At 42.4% G+C, this 17,539-nt stretch overlaps 1 protein-coding gene across 2 annotated transcripts; it reads left to right on the top strand.

Moving 5' to 3' along the window:
* The first annotated feature begins 832 nt into the window (after window positions 1-832).
* atxn7l2a (ataxin 7-like 2a) lies at window positions 833-17,209 on the top strand. 2 transcript variants are annotated; one of them, XM_028002557.1, is made up of 11 exons: window positions 833-1,062; window positions 1,984-2,052; window positions 4,325-4,661; window positions 6,447-6,697; window positions 6,875-6,940; window positions 8,152-8,234; window positions 9,805-10,016; window positions 11,025-11,205; window positions 12,971-13,092; window positions 14,114-15,065; window positions 16,862-17,209. In XM_028002557.1, exons 1-11 carry the CDS (start codon window positions 933-935, stop codon window positions 16,877-16,879), a joined length of 2,421 nt encoding a protein of 806 aa, XP_027858358.1. In that variant the 5' UTR covers window positions 833-932; the 3' UTR covers window positions 16,880-17,209. The 2 variants fall into 2 exon arrangements, with proteins under 2 accessions (XP_027858358.1, XP_027858359.1); XM_028002558.1 differs by lacking the exon at window positions 6,875-6,940 and having other exon boundaries at window positions 834-1,062.
* Window positions 17,210-17,539: the final 330 nt, after the last annotated feature.

The raw sequence follows: 17,539 nt of genomic DNA, 5'->3' as shown, positions 1-17,539 counted from the left end.
GAGGAACTTTATCACAAAGGGAAACACATAATGTAGATTAATTACACACATATGACTGCAGGCTCTTAGGAATCACAAACCCACCTACAGTCTGAGTTCAAAGTGCTCCAACAGAAAAAAATGAAAATAAATTAAATGGGGAGATAGTAAACAACTGAGCTGCACTGTGGATCAACTTCCCAGGTGTTACTAGATTAATGTGGTTTCTTTTAATCAGTGTCATCAAGCCTCTGCAGGAGAACATTGTGGTCAAGCTCAACATTGATATTCATAGAACAGTTAGTCGATTAGGAGCTTATTGATAACATTCCCTCTTGCTCCTCTCATCACAAACTGCACTACCAAGTTGATGCGCTGCTTTAACTCTCTCTATGGCTTAAGAACCTACATGGACTAAAAAAAAACAGGAAGGTGTGCCTTCATGTCATGTGAGGGGGAGCTGGAGACTTATCACAATTTAAGAAAAACATGAACTCCCCGTTCCCTGCTTTTTTCTTCTTCAAATATTTAACATTTTTAGCCAACTGAGTCAGTTGAATTTAAATTCAATTTGCAATTACACCATTTCCAATGGTTTAATTAGAATTTGTGGACATTTTTAATCTAAATGTCTTTATAAACCCAGAATCACGGGAACTTGGATAGTTTATGGTAAACTGGCAAATAAAACAAAAGTGTTTATTATTGTTCACACTTTTAGGAATGCGTGAACACAACACATTAATGTCGAAATGTATCAACACTTTCCGAATGATAAAACCCAGTTCACCTGTAACCAGTTCTGCTCATCAGAAAGGTTAGAAGAAGAAGAAGAAAAAAAAACACCCTCAACATTAACGTCGCTTCTCACGGCTTCCTTCAGAGCGCGCACGCAGGAAGTTCCTGTCCTGTCTAGAACGCGAGATATGACGTAAGCCGTTGCCCGCGCAGCGATGATGGCGGTGCGTGAACGCGCAGTAAAAGTAATGGCTGCTCTGGATCGGCGGGTACCTAGCCTCGATGAATTCGTTGGTCAAAGCTGGACTGCCTGGGCCGACTGGGCCAGTGTGACAGCGGCAGATGGTAAGGAACCATCCTGACACAAACAGCAGCAGCTGCGGAGCCGGTCAGCCATCCCTCCGCCATTATTTTTCTTCAAAACGGATGGTAGAACTAACCATGTTACCCAAACAAAGACCCTGCCGGGTCCTAGTGCTGGGTGGATAACATGTTGCTCCCCTCTGCCTCCTTCTACATGCATAGCCTTACAAGAAGATAAACCCATATTTAAAATGAAGTCATGGGCGCTGTGATGTGTGTGCTACTGCTGCGGCCATGAAGGAAGCTGCCAGTGCTTTAGGAACACGGTTCGGCTCAGGGTTAGCAGTCAGGCAGCAGCGGCAGCATAGCGGAAGGAGGCTAGTCCGACTGGCTGGGCGAGCAACTTCTCACCCTGGGAAGCTAAGCTAGCCCGGTCCGCCGCTGTGAGGCGGTTAGCCTGGGATGCTAACGCTAGCCGGAGGATCAGAGCAGACACCGGTGACGGAGGAGGAGTCTGATGCCGCTGCCACCATGGAAATACTGGCCCCAATCTCTGATATTAGCAAACGTTACTCAGTGTTCTCATTGAATTGTGCTAATATTTCCAGCTTTGCGGCTTCAGCTATGCCAGTGTATGACACCGTGTGTTTGACAGGAGACCTCACCTGTCACTGATGCACAGAAAACCCTCCTGCCTTTGTCAGTTTGAAGTATTGTGCGCTAACTCAGAGTGTTGCATCTCCTCTGCCGATGTGGTGGCTGTGTGATAAAGTCCCAGCTGTTGCAATGAAACAAACAAAACACACAGAAAACCCCCACAGAACTGAAGCAGCCGAAGTGGAGAAGCTGCTGACCTACAATCCCATCATTTATGCAGCACTCCATAGGGAGGTGTGAAAACATAAATGAATGAGAACAGAGGCCTCTCTCTAAAGCTGAACATGTATGTTCTGACGTTTTTAGGGCCTGATGTGGACGACTGCAGCAAAAATGGGAAGAAGGCTGCAGAAGCTATGTCACTCAGTAAAGAGGGTAAGTCGTTTTAGTCGAGTTTGCATGTGACTTTATAAACCTTCAGAAGTGTCTGAGAAAGTGACTCGAACCCCTTCAGATTATATATCCAGTCGGGAAATATAATCTGACAGATCCACAGCATATGTGTGACGTGAGAAATCAGCAGAATTTGGTCCAGGTGTGTGCGCCTCACTGAGGATGCTGCACAACAACTTTTCTTTTATTAGCAGTCCTGAGTGGACTTGAGCATCCTGCAGGAGGGTTGCATTGCATCAGCACTTGAGTCAGATGTCGTCGCTTCCGTGATCCCAGCTGGATGTGCTGCATGTGCACCGTTTAATCTGCCAGATATTAGAATCCTCCGTTTTCTTTTGATCAGCTCTGATTGGATATCAGAAGATCAAAAACAAAACAAAAAAAATCAGATTTTGTTTTTCTTTTTGTTCTTTATATTCATCAACTAACAACTCAGTTTTCTGTTGATAAACGCATGAATCAACAGCATAAAGTTTGATGCATCTTGTCTTAGTTTGTGTTTTAGTCACTTTGTGGGGGGGGGACGAATCAGAATTGGTCAAAACGGCAAAATTGGACTCGACTAACAGAAAAACAGAAATTAGCATCAGTTATGCGAAGAGCTAAGTTTTATTAGTTATATTAAGAATCAACTTTAAAATATGATTTTACTAAATACTAATTTCAACAAAAACACACACTAAAAGAGAATCTTCTCTGCTACGCTGCCTCTGTCTCAAATGTAAAAGTGACTTTGTTGTAGACCTGCACTTGATCTCAGTTTCTATGCCAAAAGCATCTTTGTGAAACAGACTTTTTTTTTATTTATTCAGGTACAAAAACAATCAAACTGAGTCGCCTGTGACTTGTTGGCTCTGTCCTCTGTGGTCCACTACCTGCTAATACTTCCTTTATAGACGAGGGTTTCAGTGTTGACTCGTGGGTGGCCGCCATTTTGTTTCCGGAGGGCTGAGCTGACTTGGTTAAATTGATCGAGGAAATATTTTAATAAGCTGTTTAGAGAGGTGGTGGTGTTTAAACTCTTGTGTTCTGCAAGATTAAATTAAGATTATGAATCACTGAATGTACACCTTGTGTTGTAGACTTCATTAAATGACTTTTTGGTAATATTGACTTTATAAATAACTGCTAAGTTTGATTTTTTTTATTTTTTGTTGATGCAGTAAATGCAGATCAGACTTATAGTCAGGGTTTACCTTTTGATGCAGCGCTAAGTGCTGCTAAAACTCTTTCTCATGGCAGTAGCCAAATATTAGCAGAAAGTGAGATTTGAAATAAATCTGTTCGTAATTTTAGTCTCAACGTCATAAACTTTTTAATTAGGCCGCCACGCAGACAGGAAGTGGAACAAGGGAACTGCAGAACACACTGAGGACAACAGCTACCGGACACACTCGCTATCTCTAACTGGCCTGTTGAAGCCTCTTTCACACAGTTCAGTTGAGTCTATTTGTACGATAATATTTCACAACTTAAGACGCTTTGCAAAACCGACCAATTCAGTTTCTACATAAAAATATATAATATGGAGAGATTCAGATGACTTATGATTCAAAATAAATCCCGATGATTACAATGTGAAGCAGTTTACATTAATCTATCGATTTTTCTGACGATTAACTGATTAACAGGATAAACATTTGTAGGATTATGCAGATTTTTGTATTGAATCACTTAAACTTTTTTTCTTTTACACAATATAAGAAATGTATTAAAAATGCCAATAGACAAATGCTGAAATTCCTTTTTTAAATTGGAAAATAAATATTTAATTGACTAAAATGCACCAACAGCGTTCCTTTAGTGAACATTTGATCATTTGTAGCAAAGGAAGCATCTGCAGCTAAAAAACTGTCATTCTAACATCAGAGAAGTTGAGCTCTTTCTGCTGAACTTTTCTGCTTTCTGCTGATCATATTTTGGATTAGCTGCATAAGCCAGCAAATGGTGCTTAATGGGAGATTTATTTGTTTATTTTATTTGCAGATATTGAACCAGGTAAAGCTAAAACTTTACCTGGTCCACTTGAGGAGTTCCGGGTAGAACCGATTTACACATTTTTAAAAAAATGTATTTATTTTTGTCCAAAATGCAAATTGTATTTATATTTTTGTACAGTTTTGACTTAATCACAGGTCTGAGTTTGTGACTTGTATACTCCAGTTAACGATTAATCGATTAGTAAATTATTTGAGGGTTATTTCAACAAATCACTCTTGATTCTCGTTCTCTTCTCATTCTCTCTGAATGCCAGACATGTCCATCTTTGGCCTGTACCCGGGCCACGATGACTTCTACCTGGTGGTGTGCAGCCACTGTGGCCAGGTGGTGAAGCCTCAGGCCTTTGAGAAGCACTGCGAGCGGAGACACGGGCCCCAGGCCAAGCTCTACGGCAAGCTGCGCTCTCCCGCGCCGGCCATCCAGCACCAGAGACCCTACCACGGCCACTCTCCCTCGCACGGGGTCAACCCCCCCTCTGCGTCGTCATGGGAGGCTCGAGGGCCGAGCGTGGGACAGCCGCGGCCCGCGCCCTCTTCCCCGTCCACCCCGCCTCAGTACAGATACCCGAAGAACGCCAAGGACGGAGTACGGTAAGAGACCCGAGGGTTTCCCCCAGAAATCCTGCTAAGCCCGGTGGTAGGGCAGTCCACCGGCGGCCCTACCACCATGCTTTTGTATTAAAAGATATTAAAAGTTAAAAAAATTCAGACCTGCATGAGCGGGCATCATAATTTGGAAGTAATAGCGTGTGAGGCCAAGTTCAATGCGTCATCTATAAATAACCAAATAATGCTTACCCTGGTGGAGGGGCAGGTAAAGCCTGGTGGCCCGCCAGGCTGACAGTATACAGGGGGAAACCCTGGACTAGAGGAGGGCCCATCATTTAATAATGGGTGTGGGGGTGGACTTAAAGTTTTATCATGATACTTTGTGGTGCTATTCTGATAGTGATGAATGTCAATCAATCACCTTTATTTACACCATTAGGTAGATTTGGTTACTGTGAGGTGAGCCAGCTTTCTTGGCAGACAGGAAATTTTACATAGACACACAATGAATATAAATATAGCATGATTAAAAATGGCCTGGTGCTCAGTCCTTTACAATATTAAAGAAACCATAAAACCAGTTAAAAAATTTAAAAAACGGCAATAAAAAAACAATAATAAAAAAATAAAACAGTAACACTGACACCCTGTGTGCCCTGAATTAGACTGTGCCAGGCAGCCACAATAAGAACTACTTACTACTTCTTTGTTGGCTAATTGCATGGCTCAGCAGTCATAACCCCACAAACCCAAAGAAAGCTCTAGAAACATGTTTAATTTCCAGTAGACTCCTCTAGGACACCAGCCACACAAACGTGTGATGCTGTGTCACTAAACTGTAACTGAATTTAATCATATTTTCAAACTTATTAATACCATTATTGAACAAAAAGTGGAGAAACAGTAAAGCTGACAATCATGACAATATGGACAGTAGGTTTTTTTTTTCCTTTTTAAATGTCATTGTGATGGACCGAGTTAAAAACAGGAGGAGTCACAGGATATATTAGATAAATAGGTTTTTTATTTTAACCCAAAGATTATAAATGACAAAAAATAAACTGAGCTCATAAAAGAGGTCAAAGAAACAAAACTGAACTCAGGCAAAAAAATCTAAACAAACTGGCTGCACAAGCAAACATAACTGACCTACCAAAGAAATGACACACAGGGGTTTATATACTGGCTGATCAGACCAATTAAGACACGATAGGGGTAACTAAACAGAATACAATTACAAATAACACAAAAACAAATAACAGTACAGCTAAGTTTGGCTAAACTAAAGACCCAAAACTGAAAATCAAAAATATTAAACTTTAAATACTACTATTTACTTAAATACAAAACTTATCTAAACAAAGAAACTACAAATCCCACCTGCCAGCAGGAACTAGTGGTGCAGTCCAATCAGCATTTAAGCCTGCTGAGCCCTGGCCTCCATCTTTTGCCTGGCAACTCCAAGGCAGGCAAGTACCGGCAGGAAAAAACAAAGAGTTAATCTTAAGCAAACAAAATTAACTTTATGTTGATATAAATACATATGCTAACAAATAGAGCAAATGCATCCAAATAAACTAATAAATGTTTTTATTGAAACTAAAGTGCTGTTGTTTGTATGAAAAAATAAATTGTGCATAAAAAGAGTTACCGACATCAGAGTGTGGCCATGGATTTGGCCATCACAGTCATTATTTGGAATCTATTGTGACAAAATCCTTATAATGACAAGAAATTGAACAGACGTATTGTAGTTTGTTTTTGTTGTTGTTTTTCCACTTGGTGAGTTGTCCTGATGCTGAGACTATCTCTCCTCCCGCCCCCCAGGCTTTCGCCCCTGGAGAAGTCCTTCCACAGCAGCCACAAAGAGGTGGCCGTGTTCAAGCCGCCGCCGCCCCTGGAGCCTCCGGTCCTGTCTCCGCCTCCGTCCCTTCGAGACCCTCCCTGGCCGCACGGGGCCCCACCCGCTTCCCGGCCAGCGTCCAGCGATAAGCCGCCCCCGCAGAGGAAGGACTCGCCCCAGCTGTCTGCCGTGATGGGCCACCGGGTCCCGAGGCCCTACAACAAAGTGGCCTCCAGTAAGTCGACATTGAGCGTTCAAGCACAGGACTGTCTGGTCAGCTTAGTCTGACATCCAGATATTAGATATGAGTCATATTGATATTAGTACATTTATGGAATGTGACTGTATGTTCTGATATATGAAATATGTTTGATCTGTTGTCATAGTGATTATATTTGGAGTTTTATTGCAGTTTTGGACAAAAGAGTCCAAAATGACAGAACTGGTGAAAAGAGGATCATGTTGGCATGGAAACAAAGTAAGACATCCTGACAACAGTTTCCAAGCGTTCTGTGTTTCACAGGTTACATTAATGAATGACTTGGGCTACGTTCACACACCGGGTCTCAATGTTCAGTTCAGTTCTGTTTTTTTGTTGCCAAAATCCAATATTTATTTATTCATTTTTGCGTGGTCGTTCACACTTCTGTCAGACTTCTGTGTGAACGGAAACCCAAAGCGACCGGCATGCGCAGAAGAAGAACGTAGACGTCGCACAGTTGCGCTCTGTTTCTGGAAGCAATAATGGATGGAGACGTATATGGATTATATGACGAAGGAAGCTAATAAAAAAAGAAAACACAACTAATGGCGATTAACACTGACTGCAGCTTCTGTGGAGAAGTCTTTTAATGTGTTGTAACACAACTCCTGGTCTCAGTGTGGTGGCTTTATTTTGATGTGACTTCAGTTCAACTCAAAGACATTTTCTTTCCCAGAGGTAAATGAAAAGTTGTCGTAACTCAGTTCATCCAAGTGTCTTCAAAGAGGTGTGGTAGATGGCTGATGCTGTGGGCTGGAAGAATCTCCAGTAGCATTCAGTCTTGCAGCGAATCTGAAGAGGCCTCTGACTGAAAACACTGTTGCTGTATGACAGCATCATGCCCATCATGACAAGCTAACAACTCAGTTTCAAGTCAGCAGATGAAATTCCACAGCAACATGTTCTGGATGACTCAAACAGAAGTTATCGGTTCTGATAATCCACCTCGTTTGCTCTTGCCGCTCCTCTTCAAATCTCCCTCTGGTCATAGGGTTAGTAAGATGTTGGAGTAGGGGATACGATTGTTGCGATGGGCAGAAGAGATGACTTGAACTTCCCTCTTCTTACTGCTTTTTGGTTTTCTCTATTGTATTTTCTTTTTATCAACTCATGTACATGGCATTATTGCCACATTGTTTTATATTTATTTTCACTTCTAAATGTTGCATGTTTTTTTTTTATTAAACTGCCATTCTAATCATTGCCCTTCTCTACATGTCTTGAAACAACTAATTTGAGTATTTAACATGCATTTGAAGGCTTGGATGGCATAGTCATGCTTTTGTCTGTAACTCAGTATTTTACAGGATTTTTTCCCCCCAAACATTAGCTTTTTATCTCAAACGTTACCTCTATGCAGCTATATCTGGGCCTCCACTCTTTCAGACCCGTCTGATATTTGACCAAAATGCTCTCTGTGTCCTCAGAAAGGGAGTGCGATCTGGATAAGCACTGCGGTGTCCTCGACCCCGACAGGAAGAAGGTCTGCACTCGGCTCCTGACGTGCAACGTGAGTAACACGCAAACTGGGCTAGCCTGGTGCTAATGTGCAAAGACGAGAAGACAAACCTTTCAGTAACTGCAGTGAAAGCTGGTTCTACAAAGCTCTGACTCAAGGATGTTCAGACTTGAATGTATCTTTCTACTTCACTGTTCTGCACTACCTTCCGTGTTGATCTTCCACTTGAAATCCCTCTAGAATGTGTTTGAGATAAAAGTTGTAATGTGACAAAAGGTAAAAAAAGGTTTGATCTGGACAGGAAGACTCCTGTTATTATGATTGTTTTTTGGGTTTCTTTTTATCTGAAGTAGCATGTAAAGGTCAAAGGTCATGTCCAGACAGGATGACTGTCTGATTATCAATTCCTGATTAACAGGAAATGACTAAATAAGAAGTTTGCTTCTGTTAACTCTTAGCATCATGTTGACATTTTAACTTCACATTGAGAAGTTCTTCAAAACAACATAAAACCAAAGAGCAGCACAAAGAATTCATCCTCATTGTGTCATTAAATTCATTTTATTTCGATAAATTATTGTCTGTGGTGAGCAATGGTGCTCAAAATAATATTTTCAAGTATTTACCTCCAACATCTACAGACTCCTCCAGATAAAAAAAAAGAACACACTGCCTCTGACACTCCAGCTCCCAGCTAAACACTAGGACAGGGTATGTTGCTATAGTAACTTGACTCAGGGTTACACTAACTGGCTTTCTGAAACCAAATCCCCATGCACATACTTATCCCTGAACGTACTGAGCTTTAAAGGGGCAGAATTATGTAAAATTGACTTGTTTGAGCTTTATATCATGTTATAATGTTATTCCCTCATCATAAACATTCCTGGAGTGTTGCCTTGATTCTTTCATGCATTTTTGAGAAAAATCCCTTAATCTCCATGGCAACCACTCAGATGTGCGAAACGTCTGTTGTGGAACCTAGAACCGCCTTCGAGACGAATCTCATCCTCAGAGCTGCAGTTTCCAAGCTTTTGAGCTTCCGCCTCACAGAGCAACTCTCTCACTCGGCTCCTTCAGACTAGCCAGCAGCAATTAGCAAACACTTGGTGGAAGTCTGCATCTGCTGAGCTCATTAAAGGAGCTACTTCTTAGTGCAAAGCTGGTAAAAATGTTGTTAAAGGGTTAACAGAGGAGCCATGTTGTGATGACTTCCGGAAGGCGGAGTTTCAGAAAGAGCAGGAGTTTCTTAAAGAGACAGAGGCCCAATTTTAAGGCAGTAAATTACAAAATTGAATTTCTTTTATGTCATATTTGATACAAATAGCCTTTTTAAATCAACTCAAGACATCAACACAGTTACTTGATTGTGCTATAAAATGATATTATGTGGCTGGAACACACATACTTATCCTGTAACTAACCCTACTTTCTAATTCCGGATCTCTGCTCTCATCCGTTTTCTAAAGAAATAAAAAACTGATAATCAAATTAAATCAGCATTTTGTCTCACCAACTACAAACTGTTACTAGTTGCACAACATTTGGGGCCCCATCATGAATTGGCGAACGCACCTTTTATTTTCTGTTCTAAGCCGCCTGCTGTGTCCTCATCTTTTAGATCCACTCCATCCACCAGCGCAGGAAGGTGGTGGGTCGCAGCAAGAACTTTGACCAGCTAGTGGCAGAACTTAAGATGAAGGTCCGAGAGAAGGGAGCCCAGGCCCTGGATGGAGGCTTCTCTACCGGAGGGTCACCCAGTCCGGAGGCCCCCAGGGAGCAGGCCGGTGTCCCCCACTGCAGGAGACCGCTGGCCAGCCTCCCTGCGTTCAGGTCAGGACACACAGAGCATGTGGATTCAATCGGCTTATTTCACCTCAGCATAACACGCACCAACGAACCGTTGTTGACATTTCCAGAATGTAGCAGAACGTTTTGACATTTCTAGTTAATCTTTAGGAAGTTTTGTGCCTTTCGGACAACACGATAACTTTTCAAAAGGAAAACCTTTCTAGCTTCCGTTGTTGGGGGCAACAACGATGTTGTTGTTGTTGGAGGAGGAGTGGATTCCAAATCCCAGAACCTCTTGATCATCACACTGGTTCATAAAACGGGTTTGAAAAACCCACTACCGCCCGTCGAAGCTGTTAAACGGTAGAAATGACCGCAAAGAAACTAAATATAGCTGAAGAGCAAATAAGAGAGGATTTAAGTGAGCTGATGTTTGGTGTTCATTAGGGCTGAAACGATTAGTTTGATTAATTGTGATGAATCAATTATTGAAATCGTGCACTAATTTAGTTATCAATTAACTGGAGTATACAGACGGAAACGGGCCACTTGCTGAAAGAATGACACATTCAGAGCAGTAATTAAGCCAGAACTGTACTAAACATACAAACATTTTATATTTAAGATGAAACAAAAGCCTTAGTCTATAAATCTGTTGTACCCAGAACTCCTCAAGTGTCAGTTTGAGCTTCACCTGGTTCAAATTTTGTAAAGAAAAGAAGAAAACCCATCTAGCATCTTTTGGATGATTTTTTTTTAGCTGCAGATGCTTCTTTGCTACAAATAATCATGGAACTGAAGGAATGCTGTTGTTGCATTCCTTATAAATATTTATTTTCTTATTTAATTAAGGAATTTCATCTTTTGATGTATTTCCAACATTGTGTAAAAAAGGATTAAATGGAAAATCTGCACAACGTGCCAACATCTGTATGACTAATCATCAGAATAAACGCTCGATTCTTGAAGAACTAAAATAATGGTTATCTGCTTCCCTAGAGTGTGTGTGCGTGTGTGTTTTTAAAGCGAGTGTGTGACTCTGTGTTCCAGTCGGTCCATGGCCGTGTCGGAGTGCGCCCCGGAGGAGGAGAAGCAGTGGCAGGATGAGGCGGGGCTCCGGGCCCCGTCCCCTCTGCTGCATGGACACATCTCCACTGACGACAGCGAGGCCGAAGCGGCTGAAGAGCTGCCAGACTTCCCTTCGTCTACCACACACCCCACACCTGCAGCGGTAACACGTCCCCCCACTCAGCACGCACTTCTGCTTTAAAAAAACAATATACACTGGGAGAAGAAACCCTGACACTACTGAGATGAGACCAGAATTGTTCATTTCTCTTGTAGGATTAGTTAGGTTCAAAGTGACAACTGTACGCATTGAGGCCCCTCGTACATGGAGCCGCTCTTCAGTGAAACTGTAACATTTCTGTTGTGACACCAGAGTGAAACTTTTCTGCAACACCCTCCAGGGAGGTGTGAAGAACACAAGCGCAGAACGCGCGGCGGTAGCGAATGAACAGGCAGGAAACGACAAAAACAATGGCCGATAGCGTTGTGTTGTGCTACTTAATCTTTTCGGTTAAGCACAATTTCTGATAAGGAATATATGAGTCACAGCAGCACTTCGTTTATCGGAGACAGATTACTGTTTACAATGAGGTGGAAGCTAAGGGTCAAAAGCACATGCACATTCGATGACATACTAAAATCACAGTGTCACCCAGTGGTCTGGCATGACAACTACAGCGTATTTAATGCACCATCTCATGGTGAAACTTTTTCCCAGACCTATTAGGGCTGGAGAATAAATCAGTAGCAATATGAATCGCGTTAGACATTTGATCAGTATCAATAGATGATACATCTGATAGAGTGTTCAATATATAGCATATTCTTTGAACTCTGATCCAAAACCACACAGCATTCTGGGGGACGTAGGCAGAGGAAAGGTTTATCCATTCAGCCTCACAGCCAGCTAGGGTTGGTGGCATCAATTCACTCACTCACTCTTTGGTTAACCAGCAACAACTTGCTTGATAAGGAGCCGTTTCAAGAGCCCTCCCTCCCCAACTGTCGTTACCTAGCAACAACCTGTTGAGTAACTTGTGCAGCAGCAGTTTCAGGTTTTGCAACCGTGTCTCATTACTTCTTAAAAATAAAAAAACAAAGGCATGGAGTGAAAACTGGATAAAACAGGAAGGGTCAAGCCACCAGTTTGACTGTATTTCATATATTTAAAGCAAAAAAAACCCTAATAATTATCAACATCGATGATTATTATGTGAGATATTTGTCGTGATAAATTTTCCAGCCATATTTTCCTATTTTCTATTCATATTTAGAATCAATATTTGCAAAACTATAATGTCAACATCTCACGCCGAGCAGTGATTCATCATTACGATATTCACCTGAACAATAATGCAGAAGTTATTGTTTCTAAAAATAATAGCACGGTTAGATCCCTCCCAAAGCCCCCTCCAGAAGTTAAAGGGAAATTGCAACAGTTTGACTTCCTGGCTTTCAGGAAGTTTTTAATTGTGTTTTTAAGAACAATGCCACCTTGGTGGCAGAATCCTCTGAATCAGTGGATTCAATAGTTAGTGAGAAATGTCTGGATCACCACCCTCATCAGATACTCACTGTTCAGACTTTTGCTGAAAGAAAAAATAATTATTCAGAAAATGAGGGGAAAAAAAGAGGAAATGCAGTTATCCCGTAACCATGACGGGATGATGATAACATGAAAGCAGAAGTGTTTTGGTTCCTTATACCAGGTGCAGTGTAACAGAGATAACGTGAATTTAAACGGTCCATGAAGAAACCTCTGAACGGCGATGAATGGATTTGATCAGTTACTGAATTGATCAAATCTGTATTTGAAGATTTTTGATTCTCAGAAGAATAAATTCTTGTTCTGATTCGCCAAAAATCTCAATGTGGTCTGTTGTTGCTCATTTTGATAACGAACGCATCTTGTGATCCCGTCTCTGTAGGTGTGCTCGTTCGGCAGCCACTCGTTGGGTCACGGGATCTACACGTTTGACAGAAGGCTTCACCACGTGCGATCGGCCCTCAGCAGCATGCTGGAGCAGCACATCAGCGCTCATCTATGGAAGTAAGAGTCCCAACCTACCTTTATGGGAGTCCTACATGCATCTTGCAGCCTGTAAATCTGTGTTCACGTCATCTGAAATAATACGCTGGAGTTTTAGGATCTTACCTGGTGAGAACCAGCAACAAAAACAAGATATTTGTGCTATTTAAAATTAATGTCACTAATAGCATATGTTGGTTCTATGGCTTTATTTAAAATATTTTCAGATTTTTGTCTCTTTAAACTTTTTTTTTTCTTTTTTTTTTGCAAAAACAAAATCTTACCAAGTATTTTTGGTCTTGTTTCTAGAGCAAATATCTTATTTTACTTGAAAAGTTACTTGAACTAACTTTCAAGTAACTTTTCAGCAATTTATAGGAGCTTGTTTCAAGTCAATAATTCCTTAATATTGATGAAAAAGTACTAGTTCCATCTAGTTCTATCCATCCATTTTCTAACACCCTTGTCCCTGGTGGGGTCAGGAGAGGTGCTGGTGTCTCTCCAGCTACGTAATGGTCGTCACCCTGGACAGGTCGTCCAGGGTGACGACCATTATCATTGAAATGATAATGGCAGATTATTTCTTTTATGACAAGACACTTTCCAATGAAATAATCTGCCAATGGAACTAGTACTTTTTCCTCAATATTAAGGAATCATTGACTAAAAACAACATCCTATAAATTACTGAAAAGTTTCTTGAAAGTTAGTTTTATCTTATTTCAGGAATAAGACGTTTGCACCAGAAACCAGATCAAAAATACTTAGTAAGATTTTGTGTTTTTTGGAGTGCATCTACCGCTGAACATGTCTAATTAGTGGAGGGTGGAGGAGGCTGCAGCTCGGCGTTTTCTGTTGCACTGCCACCTCTTTGCCAACTAGTTAGACCAGAGTCTAAATTTCTTATATGATTTATGTCTGTTCTGATATCCAGGCTGTAAATGTTTTATATTTATTATTAGTTTAAGTCAGATGCGTTTTATTGAATGCATCATAGATTTATTCATGGATCCTTTTCAGCTTTTTTTTTTTTTTTCCCCAGGAAAATACCTCAAGCCACAGACCTTCTGTCACCAACCTCCTCAGCCAAGTCCATCATTTCTTCCTCTCCTGTCTCCATAGCAACATCCTCCTCCTCTTCGTCTCATTCTAAGGTTCGTGCAGGCAGTCACATCAGCTCGTCTCTCAAAAACACGTCGTCCTCTCCCAGCCGGGGACCGGGCAGACCTCTGACCGCGCCGCAGTCGGAGAACTCTGGCGGTGGTTTTGCCGGTTCTGGTTCTGGTTCTGGCTCTCACCCCCTGTCCTTGGGAAAGCCTGGCCTGGGGCGTCAGGTGGCGGCGGGCAGGTCCAGGAAACCAGTGGGGCGACCCAGCAAGCAGATGCTGAAGCTGCGAGAGGAGGCGGCCACCGCCGCCGCGTTCCGTAAACACAAGGCCCCGTCGCAGGAAGGAGAGCACTCTGGCCCTGAGAGGAACTGCATCATCCTGCAGGACAGGGGACCCCCACCTTCCTCCTACTCCTCTTCCTCCTCCAAGGCCCCCTCTTCCTCCCTCCACCCTCATGGACAGACCAATGGCACTCTCTCCCCCAGCAGTAAGCCCCGCCCCCAGCCGCCCCCCTCTGAGTCCCACTTCCCCGCCGCCAAGGCGGTGTGGACTTACAAGCGGACTCTCCCCCCTCTGAGCCACGCCTCCCCCCCAGACCTCTCCCCTGCCACTAACTCCCACAGTCGGACCGGTGTGGGGGACTCGGGGCTGCTGGGCCAGGGCGGCAGGGGGAGGACCTTTCTGGAACATCGGGGACTGAAGAAACGGAAGGGGGGAGGCATGGAGGAACATCCGCCCTCATCCAGACTCTCAGTGCCGCGCCTGCCTTCGTCCTCCTCCAGCTCTGGCTCCTCATCCTCGCCACGCTCCACTTTCTACCCCTGGAAGGACAGCAAGAGTGGCGGTCTGGACGGAGACATGGACAAGAAGCTGGCCTCACAGAAGGTGGGTTTACCTAACCTCACCAGGAAAATAACACCGGACGCATTTACAGCTGTGTCTGAGGAATATTGATGATCCTTCAAAGTAAAAGGCTTTACATCCTGAAACTAAAGCAGAGACAATCTGATATTTAACACTGAAGCATAGTAAATGTTTTTTCTCCCCCAAGAATTCTAAAATGTTTATTTTGTCAATTTGTCAGAAGAGACAAACTGACCAAATAAATATAAATATATTTTTATATTAAGGATTTTTTTGTTGCTCTAGTGACCTTTATTTGATAGAGAATGGACAGAAAAGTGGGTTATGAGAGAGGGTAAAGGTCAACAGGCCAGTAATCAAACCTGTGACAGCTGCGTGGAGAACCGAGGCTTCTGCACATGTGTCCCGCTCTCTATCCCTGCAGCACGGCTGCGCCTGAGCAGAACATGGGGAAAAGAAAAAAGGAAACTCTCTGAGCAGGAAGCTATGTGCTCTACTGAAGGGAATAATGTCTTGTTTTACCAAGAGTGTGATGAATACTGGAAAAAACAATTTTTTAACAGCTCGGCTGCATCAATGTTTCACACCTCTTTCCAGTGATTAGGTGTCAGGTGACTCCCAGCAGCTGGTTTTTACTGTCATGCTTGCAGCGAACATAAATTAGGTGTTAAGAAACCCCAAACAACCGAAACTCTCCCTGGAAACCCCGATCGTCTTGGCAACTGGTGAGCTCCTAACACCTGGGATTTAATATGTCTGTAAAAAAAATTATTTCCTCATTCTGATCTGACCTCATCCCAACTCTGTGTCCCAGTTCAAACACATGGTGCAGGATGCTGCTAAGGCCTGTTGCTCTAAATGGAATGAGTCAGAATGTCCACAGGGGGGCGCCGTTTAATTCAAGACACTCAACTCTTTGGTTTAATCCAAAGGCCTTCTGCCGATTCCCCCCGCCCCTATTTTTAATATAAGAAACGCAGTGATAAAGGCAGCATTGTGTGAAGCATGAGCAGAAAATGCAAATAAAGTCCAACTTGGACATTTTACCATCATGTGGTGTTTTCCTCATGTGGAGAGATGAGAACGGTTAGGAAGCAGCGCCGAGGCAAAAACAACCAGCTTCGTTTCATGGTTCAGATTCAGCCGCACTTTCCTTCCTCTTAAAAACCATCATGGACACACAGCAGTTTTCTTTACAGAACCAAATCCCTGTGTTGCACAGCCTACCCAAACAGATGGATACATTGGTGAGGAGAAATGAATGAGTGTTTGGAATCTTGTAGTAAGATTCAAAGATGGCACCAGCAAACCCACAAAACTGAGTTTAAATAGAAGTGTTTGTTATGGATGCAGTCCAACTTCCTGTTCCCTTACAGAAAACCAATTTGAAGGCTAAACTGAACTTGAACTTGAATTGCTTGATAACCAGGATCATGTTTGGAATTGATTTAGAATCTGTCTGTATGATGGGTTTAGATTTGTTGTGAATTGACGCTATCTAATAAACAAACAAATTAAGTTTCATAAAAGGAACATAAAAGAAAAAAAAAGTGTTATTTACATAGACTAAAAGACTTGATGTTAACACTTTGGGAATGACCCTTCAGCAGAGCTGACCGCCATGTTGTGACTCATTCTATGATCTTCACAGCCGTCGTTTAAGCTATGGAAACCATTCAGTAGCTTTTGGCCTAGATGACCCACTGAAGAAGAAGTCGTTTTCTCTCTCAGACTTCCTCATCCTCCTGCTTGCTGCTCCAACCTGTCAGATGTTGGAATTCTCTCTTAACTCTGAACTGTTTTCTTCTGTCTTACAGCCAAAACTGCACCATTAAGTGTGCTTGCCTTACAAGCCACTAGGAGGGAGCCAGCTCCACTCAATCTGTGACTGGGCCAACAGGACTCTGTGTGAGTGGGAGTGTGTGTGTATGTATGTGTGTGCCTTTGTCTGCCGAGCGTCCACTCCAGTGTGAATGGGCCAGGTTGTGTTTGTGCCGTATTGACCTGTTGGTGTGCTGCGTGAGGACGGATGAACATGGGTGAGGATGCTGGGATCAACCATAGAATATGGATTTAGAAATACCTCAAGACCATCTGGTTATGCTGCTACATTGAATATGTTGGTTTATTAAAAGAAATTTATTAAAAATGTCATTTTCACTTTGTTTCTGTCCCTGTGACTGTTATTTTACCTTTTGTGCATTTGATCAGAGGGTACTGGTCAACGTCCATGGTGCTGCTTGTTAGGAACATGAGTGTATTGGGAGTTTATCTTCGAAATTATGTAAAGCATATCAAACGTATAACACGACCTAAACTAACAGTTGAAATAGTCAAAAGAAATGGCTAACTTTAATTGAAAAAGAGTGGAAATGCTGAAAAAACTTGATCAGAAGTGTTTGGAGAATTCTGCCGGATTTTTACATTTTCACCTGTAGTTTTTGTTTTTAATGGATTGGGGAGGAATACTATGTTGGAAACTGACTTTTCCTTTC

This window comes from Xiphophorus couchianus, chromosome 20 (genome assembly GCF_001444195.1).
Source record: "Xiphophorus couchianus chromosome 20, X_couchianus-1.0, whole genome shotgun sequence".
NCBI lineage: Eukaryota > Metazoa > Chordata > Actinopteri > Cyprinodontiformes > Poeciliidae > Xiphophorus > Xiphophorus couchianus.
This window is presented reverse-complemented; position numbering and strand designations above follow the sequence as displayed.

What these genes read in the sequence shown, in the direction of transcription:
- atxn7l2a (XM_028002557.1), top strand. Translation starts at nt 933, where the DNA reads ATGATGGCGGTGCGTGAACGCGCAGTAAAAGTAATGGCTGCTCTGGAT. An exon ending in CTACAACAAAGTGGCCTCCA is followed by an intron (nt 6,698 to 6,874) that starts GTAAGTCGACAT and finishes GTTTTATTGCAG; the next exon opens with TTTTGGACAAAAGAGTCCAA. An exon ending in CTCGGCTCCTGACGTGCAAC is followed by an intron (nt 8,235 to 9,804) that starts GTGAGTAACACG and finishes CTCATCTTTTAG; the next exon opens with ATCCACTCCATCCACCAGCG.